This window comes from Carassius gibelio, chromosome A4 (assembly GCF_023724105.1).
Source record: "Carassius gibelio isolate Cgi1373 ecotype wild population from Czech Republic chromosome A4, carGib1.2-hapl.c, whole genome shotgun sequence".
Lineage (NCBI taxonomy): Eukaryota > Metazoa > Chordata > Actinopteri > Cypriniformes > Cyprinidae > Carassius > Carassius gibelio.
The window spans coordinates 31886153-31903249 of NC_068374.1; the positions used below are offsets into that span (position 1 = coordinate 31886153).

General features: G+C 34.4%; 1 protein-coding gene and 1 long non-coding RNA gene across 4 annotated transcripts in view; both read left to right on the forward strand.

Annotated features, from left to right (window-relative positions):
• Positions 1-219: 219 nt before the first annotated feature.
• On the forward strand, positions 220-7120 carry LOC127970401 (uncharacterized). 2 transcript variants are annotated; one of them, XR_008156596.1, is made up of 6 exons: positions 220-289; positions 2554-2728; positions 4955-5134; positions 5249-5380; positions 5474-5588; positions 7033-7120. It is a non-coding gene; the product is annotated as an uncharacterized LOC127970401 (long non-coding RNA). The 2 variants fall into 2 exon arrangements; XR_008156597.1 differs by lacking the exon at positions 4955-5134.
• Positions 7121-16359: 9239 nt separating this feature from the next.
• Positions 16360-17097, forward strand: part of LOC127977412 (transcription factor EC) — a 30168-nt gene continuing 29430 nt past the window's right edge. For both annotated transcript variants that reach the window (XM_052582318.1, XM_052582326.1), the window contains exon 1: positions 16360-16563. In XM_052582318.1, the coding sequence (XP_052438278.1) occupies positions 16387-16563 (177 nt within the window). In that variant the 5' untranslated portion in view covers positions 16360-16386. The remainder of the gene's footprint in view (positions 16564-17097) is intronic.

Genomic DNA, 17097 nt, shown 5'->3' on the forward strand with positions numbered 1-17097 from the left:
GAGCCGCTCGCGTTTTTTTTTTTTTTTTTTTTTTTTTTGGAACATTACGCATTTCCGCTCTGTTTTGTGGTTGTTTATTTTAAAATAAATACTACCGTTTTCAAGAGTGTCAGGGGTTTATTATTGTTAATATTTGAAATAGGAACGTGGTTCACGCTGCGTGTACGTCCTTGAGTAGACTATGCAGTCAGTTATCAGGTGGCACGCGAGTCAGAACACCTGGAACATGACGAAACTCCAGGAAATGTGCGAATAAAACGAAGCGTTGCACTGTGCCTGAAGCACACGGGTGAGTATTTCTGTATCTAATAAATTCATGCAGTGCATATATGCAAAAATAATTAATTAAACAGTTCATCTCCTCTGTGGCGTTTATTAACATCTGATTTGCACTCAGTTAACAGCAAGAAGGCAGAGACTCGCAAAATATGGGCAGAAACTGCACCAGCACTGAATAATCATAAACTTAAAATAAACATCACTGAATCTACTTAAGAAAATTGAGTAAAAAATCCTGTAAAGCCTCATAATCCTGTAATGTTAAAGTATTTCACAACCAGCATATTTATATTAGCCTAATAACTTCATATTACTGTGTGTTGTAGTGTTAGGTAAAAGCTGTTAGCCTGAATGCACTGTAAGTTGCTTTTGGATAAGCGTCTGCTAAATGTCTAAATTTAAATTGATGTGGCTTCTAGAAGTTTGCGTTCTGCAAGTGAACGTCGCTTGATTGTGCCATCCCAAAGAAGCACAGAGTCACTTTTACAGACTTTTAAATTAAATGTTTAAGGCCTATACTTAATAATACTTAAATAAACTCCGGAAAACATGGGGAAATTTATATATACCGTATTTTCCGGACTATAATTCGCACTTTTTTCATAGTTTTTCTGGTCCTGCGACTTATAGTCAGGTGCGACTTATTTATCTAAATGAATTTGACATGAACCAAGAGAAAACATTACCGTCTCCAGCCTGCTCAGTGCTCCTGTAGCATACACTGAAAACATAGAGCGCTCTCTCGCGGCTGTAGACGGTAATGTTTTCTGTTGGTGCTTGTTTCTAAATAAGTGCGACTTATATGTAATTATTTATTTATTTATTTATTGCACAAATCATACATAACTTCATTCATTCATTCATTACGTGCATCAACGAATAAAAAAATAAAAATAAAACCGAAACAGGAAGAAGAAAATCTTATGGTACATGTCGCTTATTTGTGCACATCAAAAAAATAAAATAAAAATAAAAAACAGCTACTTTATAAATGGATCAACCCCAATCCTCACCCCAAACACCAAGTATTTTCAGTAATACCTATCTTTACACTTAATTATCATCATTTTTCTTGTAACATTCCTGTATTTTTTTTCTTATACAAATTCTTACATTTACAAGCACTTTTGCAGCACTTCAGTTCATAGTCCAAGGTGTTCCATAGTTTAACTCCGTAAATAGACAAACACATCTGTTTCTGTGTAGTACGTGCAAAAAGAGTTTTAAAATAATATTGCCTTCTATGGCCATCTTCCTCTGTTACAAGAGAAAATACATTTTGTAAGACCATAGGCAAAACTCTCTGCTTAGCTTTCCACATAAAAATCTAAATCTTCAAGTCAACCAAATCTTTGAATTTTAGAAGTCCAGAATTTACAAATAAACTATTTGTGTGTTCTCTGTAGCCTGTCTTGTTGATAATCCTTAATGCTTTTTTCTATAACAAAAACAGAGATCTTGTGTTACTAGAGTATGTATTACCCCAGACTTCTGTGCAGTATCCATATATATTATATGTTTATATATACATTTGTAAGTCACTTTGGATAAAAGCGTCTGCTAAATGACTACATGTAAATGTGTGTGTGTGTGTAATATATATATATATATATACACATATACATTTCCCCATGTTTTCAGTTTATTTAATTATTATTAAGTAGGCCTATTATTAACGGTCATTGGTTGTATGCAGAGTTGCATAAAACATGGTTGCATAAACACCTTAAGTGTAATTTCCCCTTAAGTTTGCTCTTAAAGGGTTACTAACCCTTTAAGGTTCCCTTAAAATTAAGGGTGTTGCTGAAAATTAGTGACACTTAAGGGTTTCTTTAGGTGAAATGTCATAAAACCTTAGAATTTCTCTTAAGTATCCCTTAAAACCCAGTAAGTGTTGCATAAAGCCCATTAAATGTCATTGAAGGGGACAGGTTTTTTTTTCTTCATTTTTCTACTTTCAATATTAAAACAAATTAATGAACGCTCGATTCACGATTTTGGTTTTCTAAGTTCAAAAGGAAAATCCATTGGACATCAAGTACACGGACCCATCCTGCATCTTTTTGCAGTGCTGCAATCAATCAGTCATGCTTTGTCATTGTTTTCATAAGCACCTCAGTAAATTTCCCACATGGCAATATTCACATTTCTATTCTTTATAGCCTACATTGAAATGAAATGAAACATTTGAATTTGCCTGTTTATTGTCTCTAACTAGAGTTGATGTATTTGGAAGGGGGTCAGCAAATTAAAATGTTTTCTTTCTTTTGAAAGGCAAGGCATTGGGCAAAAGATTTCAAGGTGGCTTTACACTTTTTCCAAGCATTCCTCAGAGTCAGCACCTGTCAGGAGCACATTGATGCAATCCACTCTCACCTGACTTCAGTTCTGGACAACACCCACAGTGACCAGATCAAATTCACCATGGATGTATACTTTTCCCCCAGAGGTAGGTCTCATGTGTTAGCTGTGCTCTGCATGATGTCAGATTCGCATTGTTTTAAATATCAAATAGTTTACCCTTAATGTGAGTCTATTGCTCTTAAAATAATGTTTTTGTGGTTTTATAGAAGAGACACTTTTCATTTTGTTGTAAAAAGCATGTTCTAAATGGCCTTTGGAATTTTAGAAACGGTTGAATTGTGTGTCTTTATAAAATACTTTATACACTGTTCTGTTGCTGTATGACAACCAATAGAGAATAGTAAAGCATTAATCAATATTAAAAAAAATATTTCATTGCTGGTCCGTAAGTCTGATGGACTAAATATGGTTAATATTTGAATGTAACTTTATAAATTCACAACAACATATATACCACTCTCACTCCTGTATATATTATGAAAACCTACAGTGACTATAATTAGTTTACAGTAGATCCTGTATCATTACATTGTCCAGTTGATCCAAATATGTGCATTATACATTTTTTAAATCACTAATTAAATGTGTAATGTTAATGTTGCCTAATATTTTGTCAAAAACACTAATCCAGCTGTATGTAGACCAACAGTAAATATTTACAGATATTTTATATATTATAATTTATATATTCTAAATTAGTCAATGTCTATGCACTGGACGGTTTTTAATGAAGTTTGGCCGAGTATGCTCCTCCCTCTACTGGACGCATAAGGAACAACAGGGGGTTAAAACTGCCTGCTCCAGGTCTGCGACTGTGTGCTTATAAGTCAAACAACAAAAGACTAATTCAAAATCATACACTGCACTTTGAATGAAGGATCTTTGTAGTTTAACGAAACAAAAAATTAAATGTTTTTGGTTTTAATTCACATTTGATTATTCCTTTATGTAGTAGGCTGTACCACAGCTACATGAACCTTTTAATATAAACTGTAATAAATACAAAATTAGAGCCAAACTGAAATGAGACTAAAAAAAAAAAAAAAAAAAAAAGAGTATAGTGAATAAATTAATCGCACTGCTTGAGACTTGCATTAAAACACTTTAAAGCATTAAAGCACATTAAAGTGTTTCATTTGCATCTTTTTATTCTATTGTATGTCCTTTGATTTTTTTATTACGGATAGTTTAATTATTTTCAATAATTTTGAGGACTTTTTGTTTGTTTGAAATTCCACTGGTCTCTACAATGTAGTTGTCATAGGAACCTTATTTAGAGAAAATACATATTTGATATCACTATCTTTAAATAAATAATTCATATAAGGTTTTAGTCATGTGGCCAGCCTCATAATAGTGTTAAATAATCGTGATTATGTTTTTTACCATAATCAAGCAACCAAAATGAGTATGTTGGTGCTTTTGACACCGTTAATCACCAGATTCTCCTGTCCATCCTCTGAAAGAGGGGGATCTAACCACACTCCTGTGTTTAAGTCCTACCTCTCTGATAGATCCTTCAGGGTATCTTAAAGGGGTGACGTTTCTAAGTCACAACAACTTGCTACTGAGGTTCCTCAAGGCTCAGTACTTGGACCACTTGACATCTCCATCTACAAGTTCTAGAATGACACATTGTTTGCTCTCTCAACCATAAAAAGTAATTCAAAGCTGTGGTCATTAAGATCCTTGAAAGAAACAAAAAGGGAGATTCCAGACAAGTCTATTTATAGTACAATTAAACATACAAATAATTGATAGTTTATATATTCTATTTAATGAATACTTTCTTCATAAGGGACTGTCTGAGTAAACAAACAAAACAAAAACAAAAAAATTTTTATTATTTATTAAAATATTTGGGTCAATAATATAAACCCATACATCAGTGGTAATATTTGCACATAACGGAAGGGTTACAAAGGGGGTAATTTTCATTTTTGGGTGAACTGTCCCTTTAAAATCTAAACTAAAATGCAGTGCAAGATGTTCAGGAGATCCTCCACCAGAGGGAGACTTTACACCACATGGCTCATCTGGATGCCTTGCAGGGTCACAGAGGGCACTGGACTGATTTACAAATGAGTTAAATTAACACATTTAAGAAAACATTAATTCAACTTTAACAGTTTAATTAGCAAATTCTTAACACACACAGACTTTCACAGAAAAGCATAAAGCAAAACAAAAAGACAAATGCAGATTTAATAAAGTCTACAGAAGCAATTGACTAGCTGTTTTACACATTTATAGACAGGAACAAGGCATGTTTGTACGTTTTAATTATTAAAGCTAGTTTTTGTCTTCGTAGTGTGTACATCTACAGCAAGTCAACCAGCAGTGTTTAAAAACAAGAGAACGTGAAGCAGAAGTGACACTGTTTAAATAGATCAGGCTCTCCAGGACAAGGCGGAAAGAAAAACATGTCTCTTTTGTCAAAGCCAGACAAAGCCCCACAGACCTTAAAGTGGGCAATTCAAAATTCTGAAGAGTAAGTTTTCACAGAAAAAAAAAAAAAAAGATATGGGGGAAAAAGTTATCTAAGCCATTACGTTCCTTCACAATAGCTCTGGTTGAAGTTGTGCCTCTTCTGATCTTCTCTCAGCTGGACTTCTGCTTTCCAGCCTGTCTTCTCTGATCTCCAGTCATCCGAGAGGCTTCAGCCAGCCTGCGAGCTGTCAAAGTAGCCCTGGAATCAAACGCCACTTCATGCTCAGCTATGATCAAAGAGACACAGGTGAGGCAGCCACAGAGACACATACAATTGGCATCTAAAAAAGTGAGCGTCTACCCTCGCACCCCTCCTGCTTTTTTATCTCCTGACACCAAGAGAAGAAACATGGAGCACACTGATCAGAATAAAGCAAAGTGATCAGGTTTTGAAGATGTGGGGGGAAGTTTGTTCTCGCCAGAAACTTTTGGACACAGGGAATTCTTGGATAGAGGTGAGTGTGCGGTGTAAAGGGACACTTAAAACGCTTAACAAGTTCTTTTTTTCTGCTTTGAACAATTTTTTCCTTGCTTAAAATCCTCCAAAGAGAGATGCCTGTCTCCAGTCAAACATATCTTTCATTTCTTGACACAATTACCGCACACACACACATAAAATATATCGATGGGGCTAGTTGTCACAAGGGAAGTATCTCTAACTATAAGTTTTTGATTCAAAGTAAAATGGTGTTTTCACTGGTTTTGTACTCTGGTTTCAAACACCTTGTTAAAACTTTATACACACACACACACACACACACACACACACACACACACACACACACACACACACACACACACACATATATATATATATATATATATATATATATATATATATATATATATATATATATAATTTAATCAGAGGATAATATCCAATAAATTATTCAATATAAAACCAATACAATGTTATAAAAATGCAAAAGTCTGTAAGTTTTTAATGGTAATTAATACTTTTATTCAGCAAGGATTTATTAAACTGATACAAAGTGACTGTAAAGACATTTATAATATTACAAAATATTTCTGTTTTAAAATAAATTCTGTTCTTTTTGAACAGTATTAATTAAAGAATTCTGGAAAAAGTATCAGTTTTCACAAAAATATTAAGCAGCACGACTATTTTCAACATTATCAATAATAAGAAAATGTGTTGAGCAGAAAGGCAGCATATTAGAATGATTTCTGAAGAATCATGTGGCACTAAAAACTGAAGTAATGGCTGACTTTGAAAATTCAACTCTGCGTCACAGGAATAAATTACATTTTAAAATATATTAAAACAGAAAACTTAAATTGCAATAATAATACTGTTTTTACTGTATTTTGGTCAAATACATCAAGCCTTGTTGACCATAAGAGAATTTTCTAAACATCAAAAGTTGTTCCAAACCCTAAGGACATTTCTAATATGACAACAAAACTACGTCATGTTATTAATGATGACTCATATGACATTTGAGTCATCACTACAGGCAAAATATTAACTAATATGGACACTATGTGGTTTAGTGTTCTCTTTCTGACAGACAGACGAAAAACAACACAATCAGAAAAATAACAATAGATAACAAATACTCAAAAATGTCCACAAACAATTCACTGGTCAAGACAATTATATATATTTTTTAAAACCAGAGATCTGTCTACACAACCATCTGGTGTCAGGACACAATCCACCATGAAATTGCCATTTGAAAATCTGTGAAAAACACAACACAGATTTATTCATTTAAGAACATACAATCTCCATCAGTTGTGATTTGTTTAATAAGTGAACACTTATTATGTTAACACGTTACTGTACGCTGAACACGACAACAAGAAAAAACGTGAAATCTTTTGAATTATGGAAGAGCATTAAAAAATATAAATGAATAACATCTCACTTTCTAGGTTCAAGATGTTTGTCAAAACATCAGTGTAGAGACTTCCCATTTGCACCCGGTTCCATGGACGAAAAAAAAAAAAAAAAAAGAGGAAACAGATCAAGATTTATATTGGATCGAGTCTTGCTGATCTTGCTGGCCAACTGTAATAGCAAGAGATCAACCAACCGCTGACTTCACAGAAATACACCTGCAGACGACAATCACAGGTAATTTCCATCTTTGATTCAACTTCATCTGCCACGCTCAATTACTATTCCACAAAGCCGGCTACTTCTGCAACGCTTTTACGATAAAGAAATATTACAGAGACGTTTATGTCCGGTAACCAGGGATGTTTATGCATATGCTATTATATGTTATGAAAGACCAGAGCTATATTGTCTTATTTAAACAATATTTCTATAAATACAAACGTATTAACCAGATTTGCTAGTTTATCAAAGAAACACTTTCTGAAACAATAACAAATGTAGAACGAGAAACAAATCTAACAACTACATCTAAAGTGAGACACATCAAGGGTATAATATATCAGTCTGTATAGCTGAAACTGTGTTTTGTCATTTTGTTGAAGATGTTTCAATATATAATTTCAATGTTACTTCATAAGGCAAAAATATCCTTTTCTGAGTATAAATAAAATGTTTACTAAAAGCAGTAGATGTAATTACTCCGAAAGGTACTAAAATGTCTCGGTTTATATATTAAAAAAAAATACATTTATGCAACATTTATGTAGCTCAACTGGCATAGGTTTAATTTCCAGGGAATGCTTGAAATAATAAAATGTTTAGTTTGAATACTGATTTGGATAAAAGTGTTTGCCAAATGTAAAACGGAGATCTTTTGAGCGGGGTTTTCTATCTGTTCTTGAGTAATGCATTTTCAGTACTCGTATTCTGTTGGCAAAACTAGCGTCTACAGCAACAAAGTGACAAGGCAAAAAGGAAAACTATAAAAAACAAAAATGAAGAAGCGGCAGCCGCCACCACCACATTCTTTGATAAACTTCCACTTTTGGGTCTCATCACATACATTGTTAAAGATACAGGAAATTCCATCTATCATGGGATTTTTGCACCCATTTCTTGTTCGTACAGGATGTGGTTTATTGAGCACTTATTTTAGAGCGTGCCAATTACAGGGACTGGGGGTGTTTGAATCGAGCACATGAGTGACTTTCACAATCACAACACGAGGTATGACTTTGCAAAACCAGCACACTGATTTATATTTGGCAGTTAAAATAAGAGTTTTATACCATTTCCCATATAAGGGTAAATGAAAAGCATGTTAAAAGACAGTGAAGCTCAATGGGCTAAACACACCCATGTAAAACACCTTTTATTACTACGCACTGTTAAATTTCTCTATGTGCAAATACATCCGGTTAGATAAACTGATTACAAGTAGTTGTATTAAGTAAGTTGCTTTTAATGCTGAAAAGTTGCACATTTATGCTATTGAGAATCATCACATGCATTTAAAGAAAAAATGTCGATGGGAAAGTCTTGTTATTAATTCTAATACAAATAAAAAAATGAACAAATGAGTAATACTTATATAAATTATATAAATATGTAATATAAATGTATGTATACAGTTTATTTCATTTATACACCAGAACATTTTTCTTCAGCTAAACTGTACCATACACCAGAATAAATATATATTTATCAAGAAATAATAATTAATATTGTTCCCCACTTTAGGACCTATATATATATATATATGTATATATATATATATATATATATATATATATATATATATATATATATATATATACACACACATACACGCACACACATTACCGTTCAAAAGTTTGGGATCAGAATGACTTCATATTTTTTACAGGGGTTTCTTGTTGCTCATCAAGGCTGCATTTACAGTATTTGTTCAAAAATACAGGAAAAATGTAATATTGTGAAATATTGTTATGAAGTAAAATAAAAATTTTTTTATTTTAATATACATTAAAATCTAATATATTCCTGTGATGCAAAGCTGAAATTTCAGCATCATTATTCCAGTCTTCATTGTCACATGATCCTTCAGAAATCATTCTAATATGCTGATTTATTATCAGTGCTGAAAACTGTTGTGCTGCTTAATATTTTTTTGGAACGTGTGACTTTTTTTTCAGGATTCTTTGATGAATAAAAAGTTAAAAATAAGAGCGTTTATTGAAAATGTAAATATACACTACGGTTCAAAAGTACATTTTTATTCATTCTTTTTCTAAAAGAAATTAAAACTTTTATTCAGCAAGGATGTGTTAAATTGTTAAGAAGTGATAGCAAAGAATTATATTGTTAGAAAAGATTAATATTTTGAATAAATGCTGTTCTTTTTAACTTCTTGTTCTTTGTATACTCTATTATTGTAATAACATTTTAAAAGATTAATTTTTTTTCCTTGATGAGCATAAGAGACTTCTTATATATATATATATATATCATTATTATTATTATTATTTTTCTTTAGCTCAATGGCATCATACACCAGATAAAAAATAATAAATAATAATAAATAATCATTTATAATAAAAAAAATGTAATAACAAAAACACATTTCTTTTAGCCTCACTTTATGCTATACAAACAATAAAATAATAATAAAAAAAAAAAAAGTAATTAAAAAAAATATCACAAAACAAATAACAACAGTAATATATTCCTAAACTTTGGGACAGAGGTAAGCTGTTTTAAGCCTAAAGAAGATAAAATAATAAAATAAATATGAACATAAAAATCAAAAGGAAATAAATAATAAAACATTTATAAATCAAAGGAAAAACAAAGAAAAACAAATACTTTCCCATATGTAGCCGTTTTCACCCTAAACCAGGCATTACATAATATTGCATGACAGTAGTTATATACATAAAGCAGAAGTGCAGGTTAGTATTAATTTTGTCAGCTATTTTCAATTTTAGTCTTAGTCATGTGTTAAATGAACTCGTTAGTTTTTAATCATTTCAGTCTAGTTTTAGTCAAAGAAAACCTGAAGTATTTTAGTCTAGTTTTAGTCAATAAAAACTTGACACATTAGCAATAAGATTATTAATAATTACAACACACAAGGAAATATCAAAGACAGATGAGCAAGAGCAGAAGTCATCAAAAGATGAAAGTCATTTATATGAAGAGAGAGAATGAGTGAGAAATCGAGAGCGGGAGATTTGCAGGTGTTGATCGGTGTCAGGTGGCACGCAGAGGTGATCTGAGACAGACAAGGTGAAAATAGAGAGGGAAAGATATCTAATATTTGAATGACAATGAGATAATGGATAAGAGAAAAAAACAGAGACACTAGGTGTGATGGGAAAAAATTAGGAAATGTGTGCATAAAGTTTGGAGGCAGGGAGATGGACTGAACTAATACTATAATTATTGTGGCTTCAGCGTGAGATGATCCCTAAAATGCTGGTGTTTTACTTAAAAATTACTTTTACAATGTTCTTTTTTTCTTAGTTAACTATTATTTTTTGTATTAAAGGGTTAGTTCACCCAAAAATGAAAATTAGGCTGTGTTTTACTCACCCCAGAGGCATCCTAGGTGTATATGACTTTGTTCTTTCAGATGAATCCAGTCCAGTTATATAAAAAATTGTCTTTGATCTTTCAAGCTGTTTAATGCCACTCAGCGGTTGGTGCATGTATCAGTCCATAAAAAAAAGTTAAATAAATATATATATATATATATATATATATATATATATATATATATAAATAATTTAATCAAACAAAACATATATATATAATTTAATCAAACAAAACACACACACACACACACATATATATATATATATATATATATACACAAATGTATATATATATATATATATATATATAATGTATATAAATGTGTGTATATATATATATATATATAATGTATATAAATGTGTATATATATATATATACATTCTACAAATGGATTTCCAGGCTTAAAATATGGCATAAAAGGACAAAATAACTTTTAAAGTGGTCATATTATTAGGTAGAAACTGAATTTGTTTGATGTGCTACAATACCACAATGTCCTCCAAAAATTACAATCTTAGTCCATGATGATGGAAAATCCTAAAGTTTATAATGTTGTTTTGGTAGCACTTTATTTTACGTAATTCACATTTGTAAATGGTCAATTCAATACAGCATAGAATAAAGCAACAATAGCTTAAGCATCATGAAATACTAAATTATATATATGAATATGAAAAATTATATGAAAAAATTAAGTATGATAAGACCTCTTTCAGAACAACTTGAAATGTAACAGAACTGATAAGGGATTTGTGCAAGACAGAGAGAGAGAGAGACAGAGATAGAGAGAGTGTCATGTGTTTGTGTTGAGAGGAAGTAGGGCATTCTGTTGAAGGCCAGCGTGCCGTTGCTCACCTCTGATTCACACAACAGCGCTTGCTCAACATCTGGCCATCGCCCACCCAGCTCTGAAAGGTCACCACCAACCCTGTTTGAGCCGTGAGAAAGAGAGGTGTGGTCAGGTGTAGGATGATGTGCCTTTTAGCTTCAGATATACAAATAAAAGCTCTCATGACAATAACACTAACAATAGAAATAATACAGTAAATAACAATATGGTAAATAAAAGTAATATTAATTTAAAATTAATTATTTTAAAATATACTGTGATAACAATATTATATTATTAACCTTATAATACATTAAGATTTAACTAATATATATATATATATATATATATATATATATATATATATATATATATATATATATATATATATATATATATAATTATGATAATGAGCTTCACATTTGACTATATTTATATAGTATATATTAATGATATGATCTTGACATACTACTGTGATGTTTAAGAAATTGTTAAAAAAAAAACAGAAATGTGTCATTTTTTTAAAATTGTGTAATGGTTGAAGATGTTTGCCTAATAGATTGGGTTTTATTGTGCAAGCAAAATAAAAACTGAAAGACTTCTCAAGTTGTCAGCCCTCATGCTGTCTACACAGTGACCTCATGTGGGAATCAGAGGACCTGCAGTTAAATCTGTAATACACTGGGTTCATCTCCGACATTAAAGTCTTAATACCTTCATCCAGCTCAGATAAATTCATAAAGGGCAGGAATCTAACATTTCGGCATTCACATTCCAGACTTGATATTACTTAATGACGGGGAGGGAGTCTGAATTGCCTTGTGGAGGAGAGGCAGTTTTGGTGCTCTTATGAGTAGTGCTATCATGACAGCGTGGTGATGAAGGAGCTCTCCACGGCCGGCGATGGCTGAAGAGCCCTCAAGAACAAGTCCACCCACCCTGAGTCCGTCTCACTACAGCGTCTCTGAGGCCCACAAAGCAGCTCTCATATCACACGACTAGCGTCTGGCACAAGCGAGGGTTCAGACACAAGTGAGGCTAGGCTCACCTCGTCCAATCAGTGAAAGCGGAGGGGTTCATGGGAAGGTGAGGCGCTGCTCAACCTTGGCCAATCAGAGATGACATTGAATGTTTGCTCTCTCCCTGGCCTGTGGCTCTTGGGTTTGACCGAGACTCCCATGTGTGAGATGAGACCGACTCAAGAGGAGCGCTGGCTAGACAGACACAAACACAAGCGTCTACTTCCCTGTCTGGTGCTTTTGGGATAAGCTGCTAATATTGTTTCTTCTGTATCTTAACTATATGCGACAATAAGAACAATTTCCCCAAATGGGGTGCACAAGAAAACATAATGCATTATAAAATTTACTTAAAGGAATATATAACTCAAAAATGTATATTTGATGAAAATGTACTCACCCCCAGGCCAGCCAAGATTTAGATGAATCTTCATCAAAACAGATTTGGAGAAATTTTCCATTCAATGGTGGGTGCAGTGAATGGGTGCCGTCAGAATGAGAGTCCGAACAGCTGATAAAAACAAAATTTTGTGGTGAACTGTTCCTTTAATGGAAAGTACTTCACTGTTTAAACATAAATCTTAGGGCCCCACCAACAAGTGACATCACATACAAAACCGATTGCCTTTATGAGATGTCCTCACTTATGCAGTGAACCTGAGTGAGAGTAAAAAAACGCGGGTTCATCAGGTGTGGGGAATGCAAACAGTGCCTTTACATGCCAGCTCAGTGGGTATTCCTAACAGGATTACAACAGAGATAGACGACTGAGATTGGGTCTGAACAGTCTTAACTGTCCAGACAGGCTTTATTACAGCTGCCAGATTCCACTAAATAAACTGTGATGGATGAAAATGTGTCCCATCATTTAACTGTGCTTGAGAGATCCGATGAGGAAATGTTTGAAAATGAACTTCATTGTAGCACTATAGCCTAGCTACAACAGCTTTGGTTTGAGAGAGCGTTTTAGATGCATCGCTCCATCTCTAAGCCTGTCCATTATCCAGACCCAGTGTCTCGGGGCCTGAGCACAGGCAGAAGCACCACAGCCCTGCGTCTGGCATCTGAGGAGAGCCAGCGAGAGCAGAAATAAAGAAGAATTAGCAGTGAAAAGAGCAAATAAATAGGTGCTTCTACTTGAAAAGCCTGTAACAAAGCCTTTTGAGGACCTGAGAGACATGAGAAAGAAAGAAGGAGAGAGAGGGAACAAGTGTTTTGTCACTCAGCCAGGAGCTGGTGGAGGTGCAAAGCTTTCTGAGGGAGAGCTTTTAATGAAGCCAAGGGGGAAAGTAGAACTCATCAGACTGAGACACATCCTCTGACAGATCTCTCTTTTATCTCACACACCGATTTTAAATCGCATACATTCACATATACATACTCTAAAGCTCTTCCTCTAGACTTTTAACAAAAGCAGTGCAGGATTTATGCATTTTGCACTGATATGCATTTCACCTGAGGCTACAATTCCTATAGTTCCTTGTCTCCACCTAAGCAGCAGCTAACCAATGACCCATAAGCCTGAAGGGTTTTACTATACACTGTAAATCACTAGTTAAAGCTTTCCAGTGTCTCGTTGACCTCATCTTGACCCTTGTGACATCTAAAAATGACCCCTCTTCAAATCAACAACACTAACAGGGGAAATGCCACGTTTATCATCTAAAAGTCATTATTTAGTGGTGTTAACCCATGCAAAACTTGTCATTATGTTGCTTCATTACACCCATGATATTCTGTTCCCTAGATACGACTTGGGTACTTTATTTAATGCATTTTATTTTGCTTTATTTTATCATCCAAAGGACATAAATCTTAAGTGCAAAACACCTGATCACTTGTATGATTTGTACGAGCAAAATGCACAACAATAATTGCTTTAGCAAAGCACCAGAAAACAAAAAACCTAAATCAACATGAACAATATGATAATAATACCAAATGCAGCTGGTTGCCATTTAGCACGACGATCCATATGCCAGCATACCCCTTGCATCCCGATGAATGTCAAATATAGGGTTTTACTGTTCAGTAAATTGTAGAAAATGGCTTGGATTTCTAACCTCTGAATGTGTCAAACATTGCCTGCAGACATAGAGGACTGTGACAAAAGCCCTGGTTTAGTGTCATTACCTTCCCTCATTATAGTATTAGCTCTATAAAATGCCCCTGTTGTTTGGGAGGAATACTTACTCGGCTCATAATGGAGAGGCTTACGCACAAATAGTGGACACCCAATGTGGACACCAACCCAAGTGAAGCATAGACAAGGACAATTGTCTCAAATATAGGAAGCCAAAAGCTGCTCTGTCTCTGAAATGCTGACAGATGGACAGGAACATTCTTTAGCAGCATTTCGGTCCTGAAATCAGCATCTCCGAATCCGACTGGTGTCTAGGATCGCTTATTCTACTGTTCGGCAATGCTGACAGGAAGAGGGAAATAATGAGGGAATACAGACAGAGCGAAGGCAATTTAACATCACTTGCACCATGCATGGAAGTAGAGAGGTGTGGGCAAAAAAAGGAGGAAGACTTGCCAATTACGTTGTGCTCAACCTCCTGCTCCTCCATTATGGAGCTCTTTCCTTTCACATTGCTGTATGGCTCTCAGCGTGGCCTCTCTGATCGTGTGAGATCCTCAAGCCGCATAGCTACATCATACCTACGTATTGTTAAATACTGAATATTTGAAATTAAAGAATGCAGAAGAGTCCAACTGTAAGAAAGAATCATTCATTGCATAAGCACTGTGGTCAAACATGGATAGCCAACAGCTGTTAAAATGTATCATTTGAAGTGTAGCTACATCAGGATGAGAGAGACAGATAGTCAAATAAATAGACAGACACCGACAGACAGACAGATAGATGTGAGACAGACACGTCAATTTACACATAGTAAGAAGGGAAGATGGATAGACAGACTGATAAATGTTGAGTCTATTAAATGGACTGTAGTTTGGCGAACTAGTTTTCCCAGAATTCCAGCTCTCTGTAATTCTCCCTGCAGTCATCCCTGTGTCCGTCAAGTTCATTAGTCCCTCATCATGCAGGAAAAACGGCCCAAATCACACATTGTCCTGCAGACAAGACGTTCTAATAAGCCCGTTACGTCTGAGATCTCAGAGTGGCATCTGCATCCATCAGAACAATGTCCTCTCCTCAGGACCAGTATGGGATCAGCGCTGAACAACAACAGGCTACTTGCAGCCATTTTCAAGCACTGTGCAAAGCTTCTTTACATCACAGATCAAAAATTATTCACACAAAGACTGAAACAATCAGAACAACTGATAATAAAGAAAAAAATTAAAACAATGTCAATTAATTGATTAGAAACGTATCAGAAACACTTACAGTACAGTATAGTAATTACAGTAATGTTAATTATTGAGTTACATAGTACAAGAAAAATTCATTTACATTTTCATACTGTCTGTCAATTTCAGATGAGAAACTGCTGTTATAGTAGATGACACTGAAAAGGCCAATTAGCTCAAATGTTATTTTTTATACTAAAATCACTGATTGAGTGTGACAGTTGAACTGAGACTATATATGTAGCACGCTGTCACGCATTATTTCAGCTCTGTTTCAGTCGTCTCATGCAGAGTTGCCTTGAGTCTAAACAAAAACGAATTTGCGAAATACAATCACAGGCTGAAAGAAACACTGAAATCCCTCAAATGTGATTTCAAATGGACCCTAGTGACAGAGTCCACTGGCTTATTTCAATTGATTTTGAACGTCTTCTGAAGGGATTCTGACATACAGGTCACTGATTTATTCAAGATGCAAATCTAAGCAAGAGTTTTGAAACTGGCTAAATTTGAATGGAAAGTGCATTGAATGATACACTAAATAAACGTCAATAAACAAATGTAGATAGGGTGACATATTACATTTCACAGCTCGCTCATCTCTCGTGTTGTGTTTTCACTGTGCAGCCTAGGAATCCGCAATGTTCCAGTCATTCTCCAGTGTTCAATCAGAACCGGCGACTAATGTAGCAAACCAGCAGAACCAATGGGTCCCGGGGCCCTCGTTCTCCTCTTGCCCTTACTTCTACAACACCAGTTTGAACCCGGGCCCTTACCACAGCAGTCAGCCCTCCACCTGGCCTTGGTCTCAATGGGAGGTAAGCAAAATCTCTAACACATCATTTAGTTTTTGCTTGATGGCATTTAAAGGAATAGTTTGTTTCTACTTCAGAATAGATTTGAAGAAATGTAGCATTAAATCACTTGCTTATCAGTGGATTCTCTGCAGTGAATGGGTGCCGTCAAACTGCTGATAAAGGGTCTGTAGGAAGTGTTATTACAGAAGCAACAGTTTAGGGTTAAAACGCCTTGATGGATTTTTTGTTTTCATACAAACACAGCTTTTCACTTCATAAGACATTATCCCTCAGACCGGAGTCGTGTGGATTATTGTGATGTTTTTATCAGCTTTTTGGACTCTCATTCTGACGGCACCCATTCACCCAAGTGCACTGCTTAATGTCTCCTAATCTGTTCCACTGAATTAAACTCATCTACATCTTGGATGCCCTGAGGGAGAGGACATTTTTAGTAAAATTTCTTTTTTGGGTCAAGTATACCTTGAAATAGTGAAAACGGAACATTATGTTGCTGTGTTAATCAGTTATGACATGTATGTGAATTCTATAATT